This window comes from Leptidea sinapis, chromosome 15 (genome assembly GCF_905404315.1).
Source record: "Leptidea sinapis chromosome 15, ilLepSina1.1, whole genome shotgun sequence".
NCBI lineage: Eukaryota > Metazoa > Arthropoda > Insecta > Lepidoptera > Pieridae > Leptidea > Leptidea sinapis.
The window spans coordinates 10,084,355-10,105,529 of record NC_066279.1 but is presented as its reverse complement, the minus strand read 5'-3'; the positions used below and the strand labels follow the sequence as shown (position 1 = coordinate 10,105,529).

Sequence of the window (21,175 nt, the reverse complement as noted above, 5' to 3'; positions counted from 1 at the left end):
AGTGGCAAAGAGGATATAAATACTACGTAATAAGAGACGGGACTGCCAGAGTAAAAACTGACATTTAGTTTAGTATGAAACGTGCAGTGAGATTTGACATAAGTTTGAAATAGTAATTACAATATGGTGATGAATTAATGATGATCCCTAAAACGAAATTGATTTCGGCTATCTCCGTTTTATACAAGATTATAGCCGTCATTTGTCAATCTATCAATGACTGAACTTTTCATACAATCGAGTGGATCGCTTTTTTCTAAGAGTTTCGCCAGGCCGAGTAGTGGATCACCAACAGTTCTATCAGCTCTGCGTTTCGGGCGGTCAAATGGTTTTGAACTTGAACTGGGGTGCACCAGACCACGATGAAACCCATATGTGGCCATTCTATAATGTGGGCCGGCTTTATATATTGTCTTATTCTATTTATGACCCCATTATTTAATTTACTGGAATAACATTAAGTGCCTGAACTTTAAGGACACAGACAATAGAGCGGTAATACGGCCAATTCCATAAATTATTAGTCTTTATAGATGAACAAGTATTGATGTTTAGTCGCACAAAAAGGAAACATACGAAATCACTATTAATCAGTTATAAGTAGGTACTAGCTTCGGATAAGGCGAGAACAATACCTTTTAATTCTTTAAAAATAAAACGAAAGCAACCGTAACGCACGTGTTGATAATTTTGGTTGGAAAACCACCGAAACGTGCGATAATTAATGATAATTTTACCAAAGTAAATTCAAATAAATTTACAATTTTTTTTTATGATGAGCAGGACGATCAACTGATGGTAATTGATATGCCTTGCCCATTACAATGCAGTGTCGCTTAGGATTTTTGAAAACCCAAAAAACTCCGAGCGGCACCACAACTGCGCTCGTCACCTTGAGACATAAGATGTTAAGTCTCATTTGCCCAGTAATTTCACTAGCTACGGCGCCCTTCAGACCGAAACACAGTACACATTGTTTACACATTATTGCTTCACGGCAGAAATAGGCGCCGTTGTGGTACCCATAATCTAGCCGGCTTCCTGTGTTAAGGAGCCAATTGTAGTGCCGCTCCGAATTTTTGGGTTTTTCAAGAATCTTGAGCGGCACTGCGTTGTAATGGGTTGGGCGTATCAATGACCATCAGTCGAACGTCCCGCTCGTCTCGTCCCTTATTGTCATAAAAAAAAGATAAAAGCGACAGACCTCATGGCAAACGGCCCGAGGAACAGCTAGGATATTGCTGTCATATCCTTCGCGTGGAGCACCTTGGTGTTGGTGTAGAACAACACGCAGGGAGACTTCCACCAGGCCTCGTAGTGGACCACCTCCTCCTCGTCCACTTCCACGATGCTGAAACATATTACACATACAACAGTTTGGATACTTCTGGTTTCATTTAAGAATTATGATTTAAAATATGATTGATGTCATTTTACTGATTAGATAACATGCTTTCGATATCAGTTAAAGTTTTTAATAGTAATGGAATAAACGCCTTAAAATATACATTTATATTTTAATAAGCTTTTACTTAGGTATTAACGATTTTATTTTTTATTTTTACCTAAATTTTTAGGTATCCAATAACTATTTATACATTAGGTACAATATTGGGTATGAATGATATGTTGAGGAATTACTTTCAATATGTTAGTGTTTATGCCATGGCGGTGCACAAAATTAAAAACAAAAAACTCAGCGCTCAGTCATCGACTGCGCGGGCGATGAACAGTCACTCAACGACTAACAACTGGCAGTTGTCACGAACTGGAGGTGGTACCTTAAAATGCAACACCCGCCCAGGATAGAAATACATTAAACATCACTTAACCGTTTTGGTAGAAACTAGGTAGAATCTCAAACCATTTCCTTTGCTACCTCTTATTGCCCCTGGCTATACAACCTTCCGTAATCCGTATACAAGGTGTTCGTACCCCAGGTCGTTGTACAGGTACCACTGGCCCTGTCGCCGGCAGTAGGCCGCCAGATGCCGGGGCTGGTCGTCCACACTCAGCACCACGCCGGTCAGCGTGTACTCCGACTCCTCGGAGGCGGGTGCCTTCTTCTGTTTGCTGTGCTCCGGCTTACTCAGGCCGTGCGATTGGTCATCCTGCAATAATGATATTCTTTTATTCAATATCTTAAAAGCATGAAATTTTGAGGGTTGACACAGAGTGTTTGCAATATGGGTGTTCACCGCTAGATGGCGGTAAAATTAAAAATATATGTATCATAATTTTTATAGAATATTAATAAAAAAATATTTTTTACCAAAACAACACGCATTTTAGATAATGCGGTCTCGATACGTTAATTTTTGCAAGAAGTTACGTGACAAGAAAATGAACAATATAAAACGACTTTTTAGTAAAAGTAAAAAACATTAACTATTATAGTCCTCTTTGTTATACGGCCACTCATATTATTGTGTTAGTGCGTTATGGTTATAATAGGGGTATTTTTAAATCACAAAATTGACATGTCGAGAGCACAATGTCAACCATTTCGCGTTATGAGGTGTGCAGTATTTGAATTATAACCTCTATATTAATAGATAGGTAAGTACTTGTACCTCGAATGACACAAACTAAAATGTTAGATCCACCATATTGTACGAAAAAAATATGCGTAACATAACAAAAAAAAAAACCTAACATAACATAACAACTTCAGTATGTAGATCTTAGTAGTGTCATAATAAAGTCTTACTTATAAATAAAAAAATTCGTAATACCTTGCATGCCTACCCGGCAGATTGTAAGCACCTATAATTATATTATTACACCAATGTACCCACTCAATCTATACAAACAAATGACTTGATTTGATTTGATTTAGAGCGCAACTACCACTAGATTAATCTTCAGTGCTTACCTTGGTAGAAAACCAATGCACGCCCCTAGTTACAAGACGCTTCTATGTCCATTACGTGACTTTCCCCATGAAAAAGCCCTTAGATCATTTATACATTTAGATAGACTATGACAGCTGTGAAAAAGTCGAAAAAAAAAAGTTTTGAATTAGCCTCTATTTTGAGCAATGCACACACATTAAGACAAAGTGTCATACAAATCGCGAGTGTAAGGCGTAGTTTGTCACGCACACTTAAGTATTAAACCTGGCCTGTTTTTATCGGTTGTTACTCTATCTAGACGTATAAATTGTATTTTTTTTAATTAAAATAAGGGACGAGACGAGCAGGACAGGTAATTGACAATGTAGTGCCGCACAGGATTCTTGAAAAACCCAAAAAATTCTGAACGGCACTACCTACAACTGCGCTCGTCACCTTGAGACATAAGATAATATCAAATCTCATTAACCCAGTAATTTCACTAGCTACGGCGCCCTTCAGACCGAAACACAGTAATGTTTACACATAACTGCTTTACGGCAGAAATAGGCGCCGTTGTGTTACCCATAATATAGCCGGCATCATGTGCAAAGGGGCACCTTTACACAGTACAGACACTGAGAGGCATCCCACTGTCTTTACTATTTGTAAACGTTAAAAGTGAACCATACCTCATTACTGATGTAGACCTCGCCATCAGCCTGTAGACGAACATGGAAGTGGTAGGGTAGCATGCACTTCAGTTCGTGGGTCTCGCTGCTGGATTGGGACACGTTACCACTTCTGATAAATAATAAACAATATTAACACACTCTTACACAAATTATCTTGTCCCAAACTAGGCATAGCCTGTACTATGGGTACAAAGACAACGATATATTTAATACTTAAACATACATAAATACATATAGACATCTATGACTTGGAAACAAACATCCATATTCATCATATAAATGATTTCACCGACCGGAATTCGAACCCGGGACCTCTAGCTTAGTAGTCAGGGTCACTAACCATTCGGCTATATGGGTCGTCACTACTGATAACAATAATATCAATAAATATTCAAAAGACAGTATTTTTTAAAGACGCGAAGAGAAAACATATTAACGTTGAACATACCAACGTTTTCTATGATGATACTAGAAAACCAATACTTAATATTTTATAAATTATGTTTTGCATAAATTATATTTTTGCGACTAACAGCACCGAAATTACGCTTATGTACGTTACTTTAAAAATAGGATATTTCTTTGAGTTCAATAATAGATACCTACTATACAAAGTAAATAGAAATTAATTCAAATAATATTTCTAAACATTTTAATGAATATTTTAATGATATTTCTAATAAATTTTGGCGCACACTTGAAATACATATCAAAATTTTGGAAAAAGTTTGGAAATTCTTCAAAATTGAAGTATATTACACAAAATAAATGCTGTACAATGTAAATATAAATTGAATTTGTCGCATAATTTATTCTTCGTGTGCATAAAGGGAGTAAATTTTATTAAATATACATTATTATTTACCGCCACAAAAATATAGAGGTTCCCCCTCATTAATTAGTAAGGGCACTAAAATTCAGGAGTGGAGAATAAGAGGTGAAAGAGAATAAAATGATATGCCTGCCTTTCAGGATGTTTATATCTGCAACCGGGTCTCGTGCACTGGATTCCGTATCGACACGGCCTCATGTTTGCCTGTAAGCAATTTAAAGTTTTAAAATCTTTATATAAATCCAGTTTGTATCCAGTGAAGTCCTACACTAATTAACAGATTTTAATGGTGATTACTTCATGAAGTGCAGTTTAGTCCAGAGATAGGATGGTTTTTATTTCGATTTGGGACCCATAATTATTTTTATTTCCAATACAATTTGATTTGTATGGACATATTTTCTATGAGAGAATTAATTGAGGCACGGTTTGACAGTTCTGCTGTGAAACAATTTCATTATAACAACAGGGAGCTGATTTTACGAAATAATTCTTAATGTTATGAAATATTATAGACAAACTCATAATAGACAGTATTTTATTTATTATGTACAGAACAACGTCTGTCGTGTCAGCTAGTTTATATATAAAGATTTAGGTAATGAAATAGATTTGATATTTGTTTCCTACCAGTGCTTATGCTGAATCCATAATTTACCAAAAAATAGGTGCAAACAAAAATTAAAACAATATCTTCTACATCGAATCAAACGCAACCTTTTTTAGCACACGACGTTGATAGATAAAGATACTGCAAAAGATAATGATGTGTGTATTCATGATCTTTTAATGATAAAACTTAAATTTTGTCACTTTTATTACGATCAAGCCTTAAGCCATTTCTTCATAACTTAGCTTACTTCCTAGAGTTAAACTAAGAATGTGTCCATTAGCACTTTTCTTATAGCTTCTGTCAAGAAGACATTAATCCTTGGGTCTTAACAATTAGTACATCTGATTTTCACTGAGAGGTTCAGACTAATCCCTACACCAACTTTTATCTATCAAAGAGTACCCCATTAATATAAAAATTAAAAAGCCCACCGCCTTTTTGAGCCATATTAAATAGCCGTCCGAGTTATGTCACAACATGAAATGTACATTTAACTCGAATGGGTTTTATTCATTACCATTCTCATTTGCAGTAAATAATATTAATAAGTCAGAACCTTTGTAAATTAATGTAAATGTAAATTATTTGAACATTATCATCTTGGTCTACACCCTGCTAATCACACATACATAATGATACACTAAATTACTAATTACGATTGTAATAACTACCGTCTCTTTAGCCGGGCCGCTTCCCCAAAATGCCTTTTCTTCTGCCGACACACCGCAGTTGACGGACAGAATTGGCGGTAGTCTGTAAATAAATAGTATTTTTAGGACCATTTAATAAATCACTTATCATCCTTATTACCCTACACGTGGTTCAGTAAAATATTACAAAAGAAAAGTCAATCAATACTAGATGGATTTCTAGTCAGAATAAAGCTATTGTCAAACAGACAGCGAACCGAAAGCGTGGCGAAGCGTTTGCATTTTGTTATGTATAGTACATAATATATAGTTACCTATATAGTATCGTTTGAATCTAGTCACATAGAAAAGCGAAAGCAAACCAAATACGTAGCAAGCGCGCGATGCGAGTCCTGAGCGAGATAGTTGTAGTAGCTGGCTCTGTGTGACGTCAATCATGCGAAAAAGAGATAAGGAGACGTATAGGGATGTCAAAAATGTAATATCCCAGTTGCATAAGATAGGGAGAGACCGTAACATCACACGAAAAATTAAAACCAAATTGGTGACTTCGCTAGTTTTCTCCATATTCAGTTATGGAGCGGAGACCTGGACACTGAAAAAAGCCGACAGAACCTTTGAAATGTGGAGCTGGAGAAAAATACAACAGATTCTATGGACCTCCTTTCGCACCAACATGTCTATTCTGAGAGACCTTAATGTCAAAACTAGACTTTCCACTATATGCCTTCTTAGGGTCCTGCAATTCTTCGGACATATTGCTCGTAAAGAGAGTCACAATCTTGAACAGCTGATGGTGACAGGCAAGGTAGATGGTAAACGTCCCTGACGACGCAGTCCCACGAGATGGTCGGACCAAATACGATCTCCTCTGAACATCAACTTGCACAATGCCCTTCATGAAGCTAAGGAAGCAGATGGAGGGAAACCGTACGAGAGAAACTGATGCAGCGGGGGAGTCACGACCCTCAGTAATGAGGAAAACGGCGCGAGGAGGGAGGAGTACGTCAAATAGAGAGCGAATGAGAGACGCGAAGCGAGAGCGAGGGGAGGCGGTTGTGTTCATTTACAAACACGCGTGGCTTACCGTAACGCTTCGTTTTCGCTTGTTATTTGCTATGCCTTTTTAGTAGTTTGACGTCTACGCTTCGGTTTGCATTCTCCTTACTTTCAGTTCGGTTCCGTGCTCATTTATGTTTGATAATACCTTACAACCCTCAACAATTAATGGGAGAGTCACGCTGCCGTCTTTTGACGTCAGCACAATCGGGCCAGACTCGTCCAGGTTAATTACCACACTCGCACAGAATACCGGCGTGAAGTAGCGGCCTAGTGCCGCTATGTTTCGTATAGGTTAGTGTCGAGGACCGGAGGCCATTAAAAGCGAAATCTGCTCTCGGTAACTTCAGCCAGCCGTCCATATGCCGCCGTTGCACATGAGGAATCACACCCTGGCCCATACGGCAAAAGAGAAAGCCGATCTCCTGTGCGCTCTTTTCGCCTCCAACTCGACTCTTGATGACAACGGAAAAACACCGCCGACCATCCCGCGGTGTCAGAGCTCTATGCCTGAAGTACAGTTCAGACAGAAAACTGTTAGGCGAGCTCTGTTTTCGTTGGACGTCAGGAAGTCGAGCGGGCCGGATGGCATTTCTCCAATCGTGCTTAGAATGTGTGCCCCTGAGTTGACGCCGGTGCTAACGCGTTTATTCCGGCACTCTAATTCCAAAGGCGTAGTCCCTGACTCATGGAAATCAGCTCTTGTCCATCCGATCAAAAAAAAAGGAGACAGTTCGGATCCGGCAAACTACAGGCCCATTGCTATTACCTCCCTGCTCTCCAAAATCATGGTGAGCATAATTAGCCGTCAGCTTTTGATATACCTAGAGGGTCACCAGTTGATCAACGACCGACAATACGGCTTTCGCCATGGTCGGTCGGCAGGTGATCTTCTGGTATACCTATCACATAGATGGGCTGCGGCTATTGAAAGCAAGGGGGAAGGCCTGGCAGTTAGCCTGGATATAGCGAAGGCCTTTGATAGTGTATGGCACAAGGCGCTCCTCTCTAAACTTCCATCATTTGGGCTTCCCGAGAGCTTGTGCAAGTGGACCTCCAGCTTCCTTACTGGGCGCAGCATACAGGTAACGACCTGTCGACGGACATTGCTCGAACCCGAAGCCCATGAATGCTGGAGTGCCCCAAGGCTGTGTGCTATCTCTTACGCTGTTTCTTCTGCATATCAATGATATGTTGGACACCTCCAACATTCATTACTATGCAGACAACAGCATTGGTGATACCGTATACACAGGTCATGCAGGTCTCTCTCGGGAAATCGTCGACCAGTGCCGGGAAAAGCTTGTGTCTTCTATCGAGTCCTCTCTTGAGAAGGTTGCGGAATGGGGTAAATTGAACAATTTAACCACCAGAAGACTCAAGTTTACGCGTTTACCACAAAAAAAACTCCATTTGTCGTATCACCGCTCTTCGACAACACTTCCCTTAAAGCCTCGCCTAGTATCGGAATACTGGGTCTCGAAATCTCGAGCAATTGCCAATTCCGTGGCCATCTGGAGGGCAAAGCCATACTGGCTTCAAAGAAACTGGGCGTCATAAATAGAGCACGGCAATACTTCAAGCCGGCCCACATTCTAGCGCTCTACAAAGCGCAGGTCCGGCCTCACATGGAGTATTGCTGTCATCTCTGGTCTGGCGCACCCCAGTATCAGCTCGATCCATTTGACCGCGTGCAATGCAGAGCAGCTCGAATTGTCGGGGATCCAGTACTCTGTGAACGGCTGGATCACTTGGCGTTGCGTAGAGACGTCGCTTCATTGTGTGTCTTCTACCGCATTTATCACGGGGAGTGTTCCGAAGAGCTGTTTAACCTAATTCCTGCCGCCGAATTCCACCTTCGCACGACACGCCACAAGTTAGGGTATCATCCTCAACATCTGGATGTGTGGCGGTCCTCCACAGTGCGGTTTACAAGGAGCTTTCTTCCACGTACTACGAAGCTGTGGAATGAACTTCCTTGTGCGGTGTTTCCGGGACGATACGACATGGGATACGATATGACATACCTTCAAAAAAAGCGCGTACACCTTCCTTAAAGGCCAGCAACGCTCCTGTGATTCCTCTGGTGTTGCAAGAGATTGTGGGCGGCGGTGATCACTTAACACCAGGTGACCCGTACGCTCGTTTGTCCTCCTATTCCATAAAAAAAAAATCATCGTCATCCGAATACGGAATGCTGGCTACATGCATGTGCGAACAGTATTTGCACTCATGTTTGAAGGGGCCGTAGCTGATTAGGCGTTTTTTTTGCGGAAATCCATAATTGTTCAAATGCTGTGAGCCTTCTTGTGTAAATACCGCGTGTGTTTCGTCTGATTCAGTCTCGTGCCAGAATTTGGCAAGTCAACATCTCCTGAGGATGCCTCGGGTATAGGCGAAACACGTGTCGAATTGATTGAAGACGAATCTAAGCGGAATTTACACTCAAGAAGGCTCACAACATTTGAATACTCTGACGGCATCATAAATCATAAGGTGACAATTGAAATTGCGGTGCTATTAACAATTTTAGGTTTTTAGAATCTTGAGCGGCACTGTATTGTGATTGGCCTGGGCGTATCACTTAACTTCAGGGTCGTTTCGTAAATTTTTTCACATAAAATAAAATATCATTCAGCCACTGAAGTCTAGTCCGCCAGTTTTATATACGGCATCATCTTAATTCTCCGATATCATCATTTGAAGAGTGTTGTCTCTGCAAAGCTAGTTCTGTCTCATCACTTTATAGTTCCGCAAAGAACGGGATTACGGGGTGCGGGATTTAGGGGATTTTTCCTGACATTCGCATAATATATGCCTTTTAGATCCTTATCAGTATGATAGCAGACATAACTTACTCTGCGGCAGCCATTGAAGCGTCAAAACAGTGTAGTAGATGACACTCAGGCTACTGTTTTGGATATCATTTAAAACAAAAGAAGTAAAATATAAAATTAATAAAATTTTAATTTTAATTAAAGTAACAAACTTAGATCACTTTTACGTCTAGATAGACTATGACAGCTGTGAAAACGTTGAAAAGTATTGAGTTTTGCTTCTATTTTGAGCAATGCACACACCCTAACACGAAGCCTCAAATCGCGAGTGTAAGACTTGTTGTGCAACAACACGCACACTAAAGTATTAAGCCTGGCCTATTTTTATAGGTAGTCTAACAGCGAGAGACTATCTAGATATATAAATTATCTAAGGTTTACTAATAAGAGGATTTAGTTACCTAGTTATATAGGTAGGTTTTCACCAGTGGAAGGCTCCTTTGCACAGGATATCAGCTAGATTATGGGTACCACAACGGCGCCTATTTCTGCCGTGAAGCAGTAATATGTAAGCATTACTGTGTTTCGGCCTGGAGGGCGCCGTAGCTAGTGAAATTACTGGGCAAATGACACTTAACATCTTATGTCTCTAAGTGAAACCACAATTGTGGTGCCGATCAGAATTTTTGGGTTTTTCATCATCCTGAGCGGCACAGCATTGAAACGGGCAGGGCGGATCAATTACCATCAGCTGAACATCCTGCTCGTCTCGTCCTTTATTGTCATAAAAAATATACCGACGAATTGAGAACCTCCTCCTTTTTTGAAGTCGGTTAAAAAAGCTATAGGTACCTGATGACACGCGAGCGCTGCGTCGTGGGAGTGAACCGGCCGCAGGTCTCGCACCACGCGTGCGTGGACCGGCGCTCGCACAGCGACTGGCGGATGAGCTCCAGCAGGCCTCCCGACCCAGGCATGTGATACTGCAGCGCGCACGCGAGAACAACACATTCCCGTTCTTCCTGGTAAATATACGAAACACTCCAATGGTTGTGATCAAATAATATCCGCAGAAAACGAGTATACAGGACCTGGTGGTAAGTCATCACCGCCACGTCACTTGGAACAAAAGAAGAATCAGTGGAGCGTTTCCAGCCTAAAAGCAGTTTATAAGACTGTGAATGGAGCGAAAACTCTCAGGCTATTTAAGTATAAATTTTATTGTACATTGGAATCCATATTTTTATTTAAAAAATCCTACTGAGTTTCTTGCGCCCGTTCTTCTCAGGTTTGAGGCACGCTTTTTCGAATAGGTGGTAGTTTTTGACTGAACGTCAACGATAAGTGGTTTTATATCCTATTTTGAATAAAAAATATTTGAATTTAAATATAAGCCTTTGTTTTAACCTTAAATCTGTATCTGATATTACGGTGAATAATGCAAATTTTCAATTCAAATCAGGTTTACCAATACGCTTCATACCGCAGGATGCCAGTTAGGTGAAATTAGTTGGCTGATGAGATTTAACATATTATGTGTCATTGCACATGCGATGCCGCTTAGGATATTAGGTATTTCAGCAATCCAGTGTGGAACTTTTGTAATGGACAGAGCGTATCCTTTACCGCCGCGCTGGTGACGTCTTGGTCGACTCGACACTTGGTCTCAAATTTTTTTGCTTTTGTAAAAGTATATGATAACATCTAGTGATGACCTCAACTAAATTAGTCATGAAATAATGAAGGTCGGTATAATAGATTTAGGCTAGATTAACAAACATGTTAAAATACCGGTGAAGCAAAAAATGTGTTGCACCATTTGAAAATTTTTAGATTACGTCATAACTTTAACTGTTAACCGTGACCGTCCAATCTTCGCCAGTTAAAGCTATTATTAACATTTATTCGCGACCTGTCAACCGTTTCAAATAAATATTCTATACTGACTTGATATTTTACATTTTAACTTTAACTATGCCAAGGAATACGATGGTGCAACACATTTCGCATTCTATGTTAAAGTCAGCGTTTCTATGACACACAAATAAAATTTGAAAAACAAAACTTTATGAACGATGCGGGATTCGAACCCACAACCTCCGGCGTTCCGTGCCGGTGCTCTAACCAACTGAGCTAACCGTTCGAGTACAGCCTCGTTATAAAATTCTGTTCGCTTTGTTCAACTCTCAGGTTATGGCTTCTACTGTGTATTAATCCTTGAAGTGAGGGTTATTACTTTAAAAACATAACATATTGTTTCTATAACAGTTAATATGATACAAGGCAGCCTTATTATAGGTACTAAATATTGCAGATACATACAACTAACTCGTAATAAAACATAATACTCAGTAAATATTACCTCTTTATTACATTTAAAACATTTATTCAACTGTTGCCGCGCGATTCCGAACAGTTGAGATATATGAGAATCCAGTTTCTTGTATACTTGTCTGTTTGGAAGTTCTCTGGTGTCTAGGCGTGGAAGACCTTCTAGAACTAGAGCATAGAAAATAATATTTTAATTTATGTATTCATCTTGTTTGAGTGCATATAACATAAATAAATAATAATAATCCTAGATATGAATTAGTCATAAGTCATTAATTTTAACACAAATCGTCAAATTGTCTACAATCTACTACTGATTGATTTCTTATTATTGCTTCTATATCTACCGTTCATTATTAGCGTCAAAAATTCACACAATAAAGTCACAAAACAGTAAACTATCTCTACATAAAATAAAGAGTGTTAATAATGTTGAGTCAAGGTCAAAATTAGAATGTGTTTTGTCAGTTATTTTGACATGCGCCCAACGTGACTGATTTTCGGCATGACATGATTACGGTAACCAAGGGCAACTGGTACGCGTGCTTGACATATTGTCAATGTTTGTCAGATATGTGGACGATGTATGCGTTATGTATGAGGGGATCAGTGATGATGAAAGAAATGTATCTTTGAACTATACGTCATATTAGCTAGATATGTACCTTCAAAAAAAGGCGTACACTTTTCTAAAAGGCCGGCAATACTTCTGTGATTCCTCTGGTGCTACAGGAGAATTTGGCCGGCGATGGTTTCAATTAATAATTTTTATTTTTAAATAATAAATGAATTGTAAATAATAAATTAACTGTCAACAGAGTATTCATTAAAACACAAAACGAATACATATAAACCTTACTAACAAAATTGATATGGTTAAAAAGAAAACTAACTTACTTAACGAAAAACAAATAAAACACAGCGGAATACCATCCCACAAAAAGGCAAAATTAAAACCAAATCTGTTAGTTACTAAATAAGTATTATAATTCTGTAATAAAACCTTAGTAAAAATGTGCTACTACCTACAGTATGCATAATGTCATCCCACAAATTAAATACATTTTATTGTATTTTTAAGCAATTGGTCTACTTACACGTGAAAAATGATTTAATTCATTGGGACGACGATCCGTATAATTTCTGCACCACTTTATAACACATAAATGTATTTTAAATCCTTGTTTTATCTGCTTTGAAAATCCCGTCCGACCAGGATCCGAGCGTACTCACTCGCCTAACTGAACTGATCCGCGTGCCGGTACAGTTTGTTAGCCCTGCTCACTAACGGTATAGTTTTAGTTGCGCTTATTTAAAACGTCAGAAATGCTTTTATGTTTTATATCCGTTCTATGTCATCAACATTTCAACCGGAAGACGTCCACTGTTGTACGATATTATATTTGGCTACAAACGAGGCAAGTCCAAGTGGTGAGAGATAGGTCAAGTAACACTGGGTTTACGAAACTAAAAAAATTGATGTTAATAACAATAAAAGAACAAGAAAACCTGGGAACTGTTGTAGGAGAATTATACCAGCCTTGACTTTGTAAAAATAATGTGTAAGTATTGTTTATAATTTAGTTATGACTGTACACAACAATGTAAGGTAAGGAACATAATAATAAATCTAACTTTTAGCATATAAATATTTGTGTGTCAATCATATCTGTTCATCATTGCCATTTATAATCTTCATATTATTACTGAGTAATACACGATACAAGTAAATAAATTATAAATACCTTTAACTAGACCATTGATATTGAAACTATCTTGAGATCCATTCTGTAACTGTTGACCGTCATGATTATGATGCTCCTCCGAGTGTCCGTTCATTTGTCTTTTCATGTTTTTCACTTTAGGCCTCGGTTGACTCGCACCTTGAGAGAGCGCTTCCGATTCTTTTTCCTCATGCCATGTGTCCAATAACTCGAAATGGACGTGATGTAATATGAAACGACTCCAACTCTGCGAAATTTTATTTTTTTTTAAAGAAATCTTAACTATCAATAAAACTAATAAACATGAGCCATATAAAAATCTAGGCCAAACGGCAAAGATCCTTATGTACAGTTAGTTTGAAGTGGAATCGTATTTCCGCACTCAGACTATTCTATTGTGCGTAACTCAATTTTATCGAATTTAAACTTTAAAGGTTGGTACATACAAAGATTGACGACGCGACGCAGTTAATTTAACTCGGACAGCGACCAGTCTCGGCGGCGTACATCGTGACACTCAATTGATTTGTCTTCCCAAAATTATCCAAATATTGCGATTATTATTGAGTGTCAATTCCGCTAAGGTTTGTCTTAATCAATTCGACACGTATTTCGTCTCTACACGGGGCATCCTCAGGAGATGTTGACTCGCCGAATTCTAGCACGAGACTCAGTCAGTGCCAGAATATGGCGATTTAAATCATTTGGTTATGGATTTCCGCAAAATAACACCTAATTCAAAATAAACCCAAGATTGCTTAAGAACTGTGTAAATCGTGTGTATGTGTGCGTGCGTCGATTCGGACGCTCTAGTATGAAGTTAAGGTACTGTTGTGTTACTGTATTGTGATAGTAGTCTACATAAGAGTGACAACAATACACTTGCTCTGTGGATTACGTATAAAAGGGCATTTATTTTCTCAAAATTGATTCCTTTAGAATTCTTTTTGATGTCATTTCTAATATACTAGACACTACTACTGCTTCGGAAACAAATGGCGCTCTGAGAGAGAAGAAACGGCGCAAGAAACTCTCCCAGGATTCTTTTTTTTGGCTCTTTTTAAAAAAAATATACAAATAATCATAATCTAGTCCCAAAAAAATTAAATTTAAATTTTTCTAATCTAGCGGTCGCAACATTCGTGTACTCTCTAATCTTTCTAACGGCATATGCCGTAGAGCTTAGTCTATCTGCTAGTTTGGCTATATGTGGACCCCACTGAAGCTTTTTATCTAACGTGATACCCAAGAAGACCGATTTGAGACGATATTGAGACGGCTTCTGGAGTACGGGCCTTAGTGTACCTGTATCAAAGAGACGAGGTCGTCTCTTATCTCTGTGGGATGGTCTGGAAGTATCAATCCAAGCGCAGCCGCCTCGGGCACGGTGCGGAAAGCTTGCAGGAACTTGTTGGCGTCGCACGGTGCGCCCTCCGACCTGTCCAGTGTTTGGAAAAGGAATCCTGCGAAATATTAATATAACTATACAACTGTTTCAATGTCAAAATTAGGAATGAACTCCGTTGTGCGATGATACAGTACGATACGAGATGGGTTCCTTCAAAAAGAAACGCACATAACAAACCACTTCAGCTTTTAACGGCAACGCTCTTGTCGCTTGTTCTGGTGTAGCGGTCTGGCCTCAATGACCTCTTATCATCTAGTGGTCCTTGCGCTCGTTTGTCCTCCTCTTACGTAACCTCTCAAACGCCCATCTTTTTTATCACAATAAGGGATGAGACGTGGACATTCAACTGATGTTAATTGATACGCCCTGCCCATTACAATGCAATGCTCAGGATTCTTGAAAATCCCAAAAATTATGAGCGGCACTACAATTGCGCTCGTCACCCTGAGACATAAGAACACAAGTCTCATTTGCCCAGTTGTTTCACAAGCTACACGGTGTTAAATTGAACATTATTAAATATTACATTACTCAATAGAAACACAAGCATCCTACTATGAGATACCATAAACATAGAATTATCTTCCAAAATAATTACTTATTTACATTCAACTTTTTGAAAGTTGTGTACTCTAAAGTCTTGACTAATAATAATACCTCTTTTTTTTAAATTATGAAACTAAATTAGAAATGATACATAAAACTTTTAAGGGGCGTCTACGACCAAAAAGCCGCGCTAGCCGTTTTTTGGAGCTGTCTACTTGTTATTTAAAAGAAATATCAACTAATAAAAAATACATTCAATTTCTACGTAATCTTGACTCCATTATTGTTTTTTTCTTTTTCTTTTTAAAGAAGTACTTTTTTAATTAATCTCCTTACAACGAAACCAGAGAAATGAGAAATAATGATTGATATCGTGCATCTCCTCGTGAAGAAAAAATAATTTTAGTTTGCTACTGACACTAATGGATAGACAATTTAATAATCAACATTTTGCAAAAAAAAAAATCCAAAGACAAAATTTGAGTTTTTTAAGATTTTATTCAAAAATTTGGGCGTATTCACTACTGTAACTCATGCGCCGGGGATCGGGATTCAGTCTGCCGCAAGGTCTCGAGGGTGGAACTCGTGCTGTTTGTTACCGCGTCGGCTATCGCACTTGCTCACTCACGAGTCACGTGACACGTCACATTATTTGAAGATAATAACATTAGCTTATTGTTTTTGATATTTACGTTTGTTTAGTTTATAGCTTTTTTGTGTTAGCATAGACCTATTGTGTTATTTATTGCGAAAAGACGCTTTGTGTGTGAAAGAACTATTGAGTATTGCGAAAAGACGCTACTGTTTTTTAAACACTCAAAATGCCAAAATACAAGTAAATTGTGCGACAAGGACGTGCAAAAGTAGCAAAGATGATTGAAGCTCGGTAAGCTGTCTTTTAGTTATATTCGAAATAACATTGAAATTATTTGTCAGTAATTATGTATCGTATATTTTTAAATACATAGGTACTTTATTTAGAATATGTTTTTTAAGTATTAAAGTATTGTAATAATTTATTTATTATTATATATATTATAATACAATAATAAATATAAACAAAGCAATTTATTAATCAGTCAATTTCTTTTTGTCGGCTACAAAAAAAAATTGACTACAAAAATTGCTAAAAGAAATAGACAAAATAGTGACGAAACGCCAACCACTTCTAAAGATGCTCAACAAAATTACTTTGATATCAGGTATGTATCTAACTACTATAAACATACTACGTACTTCTCTAAGATATGAATAATTAGTAAAGTGATAACATCTCATCATTGTCATTTAATATTTATTTGTATAGACAAATAAAAATGAATCTTTGCACAAATCTTCGATCATGCGTGTGCCATAGAGTTATGAAACTAATGAAACTACAGACCTGAACATACATACATAAAATTGATTCGGTTCCTACGTGGTTCAACGCTTGTTGTGTAACTATTTTTGTGTGTTAATTTTAGAGATTTATTGTATTTTAAAGTAAATTATCTTTTTTAGGTTAAAAGATAACCAAAGTGATGAACAACCACCAATAATGGATATTTCTAATATACCTATGGAAATAAGCAATAATGAGTAAGTATTTTATAATCCTTTTCTCTATATCTTAATTACTTACAAATGATTATCAAATTACTTTGAAATATATATATATATATATATATATATATATATATATATATATATTGTAATAATTTATATATATATGTATATATATATATATATAATGAAATGAAATGAAATGAAATGAAATATATCTTTATTGCATACCACAAAATTATGAAACATAACAAAAATCGAGACTACAAAAAGCAATAGGCGGCCTTATCGCTTAAGAGCGATTTCTACCAGGCAACCTATAATGAATCAGTTATAGTTGAAAAGATAACAGAAGGTGGTGTTATCGATATGCATATAATTTAAACATACAGTAAATAATTCCAAGAAAAGAACTAGTATTGAAATTGTCACAGTAATAAATAATAATTATGGAGCGTTGTTTTGAAAGATTGGAGAGTTTGAGCCTTTCTGATTTCAGAGGGAAGAGAATTCCATAGGTTAACAGCTTGCACAGCAAATGAATTGTTGAAAAAGGAAGTTTTATGAACAGGTGTACAAAGCAAGAGATTATGAACAGACCGAAGATATAGTTGGTGAGAACTTAATGCTGAAAATTTTTCCTTGAGATATATAGGAGTTTTAGGATCAAATAGGACACGATAGAGATGTATAAGTATATGGAAATTTCTACGCAAGCGGATAGGGAGCCATTTGAGCTTTTTGCGAAATTCAGACACGTGGTCATACTTACGTAGTCCAAATATAAAACGAATACACATGTTCTGCAATCGTTCAAGCTTATCCAACTGGAGTTCGGTTAAGTCGACATATGAAATGTCAGCGTAGTCAAGAATGGACAGGAGAAGGGATTGAGCGAGTAAAGTTTTCGTGGGAATAGGAAGAAAATTTTGGAATTTTTTTAATGAGTGAGAGGCAGCATAGAGCTTCCTACTAACTTCTTTTAATTGATGGTGCCAAGACAAATTCCGATCAATGAATACGCCCAAGCTCTTAACAGAGCAGCTAAAAGGAATAAGAGTTCCTCCTACAGAAATGGGAGGTAGATTACCCCACTCAATTTTATGGGTTAGTTGTGAGCTACCAACAATAATACATTGAGTTTTCGACGGATTCACTTTTAGTCCATGGGCAGTACTCCATTCCACGATTGTAGTTAAGTCTTTGTTAGTGTTTTTAATAGCTAAAGGCAGACCCTCGAGAGAAGATTGTGAGTATATCTGGAGATCGTCTGCGTACATATGATACCAGGAAGTTAAATTTTTAGTTATAGAGTTAATAAAAATTGCAAAAAGAAGAGGAGATAGTACACCGCCTTGTGGAACTCCAGCGGAAAGGTTAGACCAGGTTGAAGTGTTATCATCAATCTTAGTCCTTTGCCGACGCCCACGTAAATAGCTTCGAAACCACCCTATCACTGTTGGAGATACGTTAATAGAACTCAACATGCTCAGCAAAATATCAAAGTCAACAGTGCAGAAGGCATTACTGAAGTCGAGTAGTGTAAGTATTGTGAGCTGTTGCTTATCCATGCCAGATCGGATATCATCGGTAATTTTTATAAGTGCAGTAGTCGTACTATGTCCTGGACGAAAACCAGATTGGAGAGGGTTAAGAACACTGTGCTTATTAATAAATATAGAGAATTGTTGATGGACTAAGCGTTCAAGAACCTTGGAAAGAAAAGGTAGTATAGATATGGGGCGATAGTCAGAAAGATTATGTGGTTTAGAAATTTTAGGTATTGGAATAACATTAGCGTCTTTCCAGGCTACAGGAAATTGGCCAGACGTTATAGAAAAATTAAGAATATGGAAGATTGTAGGAACTAGGATATCTATGATAGGAAGGATCATATTACGACTAATGCAATCACTACCAACGGCCTTAGATGTAACAGACAAAATGGTTTTTTTAACGTCAGAATCAGTGAAGGGAGAGAAGTTGAACGGTGGAAAGTCAGGGGTTGGGATTAAGGATAGGGATTTAAGCGTTTGAGCTTTAGTGTTATTGTCAAGAAAAGATGAATTTTGAGAGAAATGTTGATTAAGTTGTTCAATATTTAGATTATTGGAAACTGTATGTTGTTGCTTCCCAACTCCTAGCGTTCTTAGGAATTTCCAAACTTTACTGGTTTCACCGTTCTCAACAGACGAGTAGATATGGCGTCGCTGCGCGTCTCTGCACATTGTATTGCAACGATTCCTTAATCTTATATACTTTTCCCGGTTAAGATCAGAGTTATTATGCTTATAAATAGATTTAGCTCGATTTTTAGAAATTTGCAGTTTTTTAATATCATCAGTAAGCCAAGGAGCAGGTAAATGCTTTATCTTCACGGGTTTAACTGGCGCATGCTTATCATACAGCTGTATTAGCAAAGAATTAAAAATATCAACTTTATCGTTGATACTATTAGAATTAAAAATGACATCCCAATCAATAGTTTGTGCGTCTATAGAAAGACGTTGCATATCCATCCCAGAAAAATTCCGCTGCATCAGTATTTGGGGTTTACGTTTAGGGGGGCGTACTTTATAGGAGAGAAAAATGAGATCGTGGAAGGAAAAAGCATCCGCAGAGCATTGCCCATGCGAGTTTACATACTCGGGCTTAGAGACTATGATGAGGTCAAGAAGAGACGGAGTGGAGTGAGGAAAGAAGTGGGTGGCTGTAAGAGGAAGGATATGGAGATTGTAGGAATCAGTAACGGACAAAAGCTTTTTTGAACGATGGTCATCTTTAAGAAGACAGGTATTAAAATCACCCATCAAAATCAAGTGATCATATAGTGGTACAAATTTCTCGAGGATATGATCAAAGGAAGAGAAATAATCGACATTAAGTGAAGGACTGTAGAATACTCCAAGAAGGATTTTTGTATGTGAAAGGATAACTTCAACAAGAAGATACTCAACTTCATTCTGTGACATGGAATCACTAGAAGAACTTATGATTGAAAACGGAAGGTGAGATCGAAGATAGATTGCAACGCCGCCACCAACTCTACCCACACGGTCGTTGCGAAGGAGGTGGTAGCCTGGAAGGTAGTAAGAGGAAGAAGGGAGGCTGGGCTTAAGCCACGACTCAGAAATAAGTACGGCATGAACATTGCTAGAATCAAACGACGCCTGAAGGTCAAGATAATGTGCAGGAATGCTTTGTGCATTTAGGTGAACTATATTAAAGTTTTTCTGTGTGTCTGGGAAGTGATTACTGAGAGCAACGTCAATAGGAGTATAAGATACACTTTGAAAACTTTCTTCACCACTAGAACCAGAAGAGACTATAGACTGAAAATCATCAAGGCTAGAGTTATGTGACATTTTGAATCTTGATAATATTTAAAAATTATCTACTGTTTATTACTACTTATACTATTACACAAAAAATAATCCTATATAAAATAATATCCAAATGTATACCTGCAACGAGTTTCCTAAACTAAAAAATAATATACAAAAATAATTAAATTAAATTAAATTAAATGATTAACGAACCCACCCGCCAGTTGCAAGGAGAGATTAATTCACTTCTTAAAACAAACAATAATAAAAAATAAAAAAAAAATAAAAGATAAAGTAAAAACAATCAAAAATGAAAAAGTAACCCTTTTTTCCTTTTAGCAAAAATAAACTATTTATCTCAAAACCCTCAAAAAACATAGGTAGGTTTTAAATAGGTAACTTAGAGGACTAAAAACTAAGTGACTAAAGACAAAAAATTACAATAATAAAAATGAAGTACATATACAAATTAAAAGAATAAAAATAATATAAACTATATCTATGAAGCTGTTTTGAGATAGACTTGTAATTTTCACGTAAATTATTATAAAAAAGAAATAAAGATTGCGCGCCTCCATCTGAGTACTTTAACTTTCGCGCCTCAATTAAATTTATATATATATATATATAAATTTAATTGAAATTGTGAAAGTATTAACTAGTCGGGTGCTGCAGAGCTGGAATACTTCAGAAAAAAATACTCGTATTTGCATAAAAAATACTTTGAACTTCCAAATTATTTTTTTTGTCGCAGAAACGATTGTGCTCCTTATTTATATTTTTCTGTGCAAGTATTTTCAACTCTGGAAGCCGAAGGCGCCGGGCTTTTTTTAAT

At 37.5% G+C, this 21,175-nt stretch overlaps 1 protein-coding gene across 1 annotated transcript in view; it reads right to left on the bottom strand.

Moving 5' to 3' along the window:
• The window catches only part of LOC126968454 (PAN2-PAN3 deadenylation complex catalytic subunit PAN2), a 71,400-nt gene that overhangs the window by 4,110 nt on the left and 46,115 nt on the right, over nucleotides 1–21,175 (bottom strand). The window contains exons 13-21 of the mRNA XM_050813495.1: nucleotides 14,821–14,978; nucleotides 13,537–13,762; nucleotides 11,823–11,959; nucleotides 10,313–10,482; nucleotides 5,646–5,727; nucleotides 4,495–4,565; nucleotides 3,527–3,638; nucleotides 1,936–2,111; nucleotides 1,205–1,351 (exon numbers count right to left, since the gene is read on the bottom strand). Coding sequence (XP_050669452.1) covers nucleotides 1,231–1,351; nucleotides 1,936–2,111; nucleotides 3,527–3,638; nucleotides 4,495–4,565; nucleotides 5,646–5,727; nucleotides 10,313–10,482; nucleotides 11,823–11,959; nucleotides 13,537–13,762; nucleotides 14,821–14,978 — 1,253 coding nt within the window. The 3' untranslated portion in view covers nucleotides 1,205–1,230. The remainder of the gene's footprint in view (nucleotides 1–1,204; nucleotides 1,352–1,935; nucleotides 2,112–3,526; nucleotides 3,639–4,494; nucleotides 4,566–5,645; nucleotides 5,728–10,312; nucleotides 10,483–11,822; nucleotides 11,960–13,536; nucleotides 13,763–14,820; nucleotides 14,979–21,175) is intronic.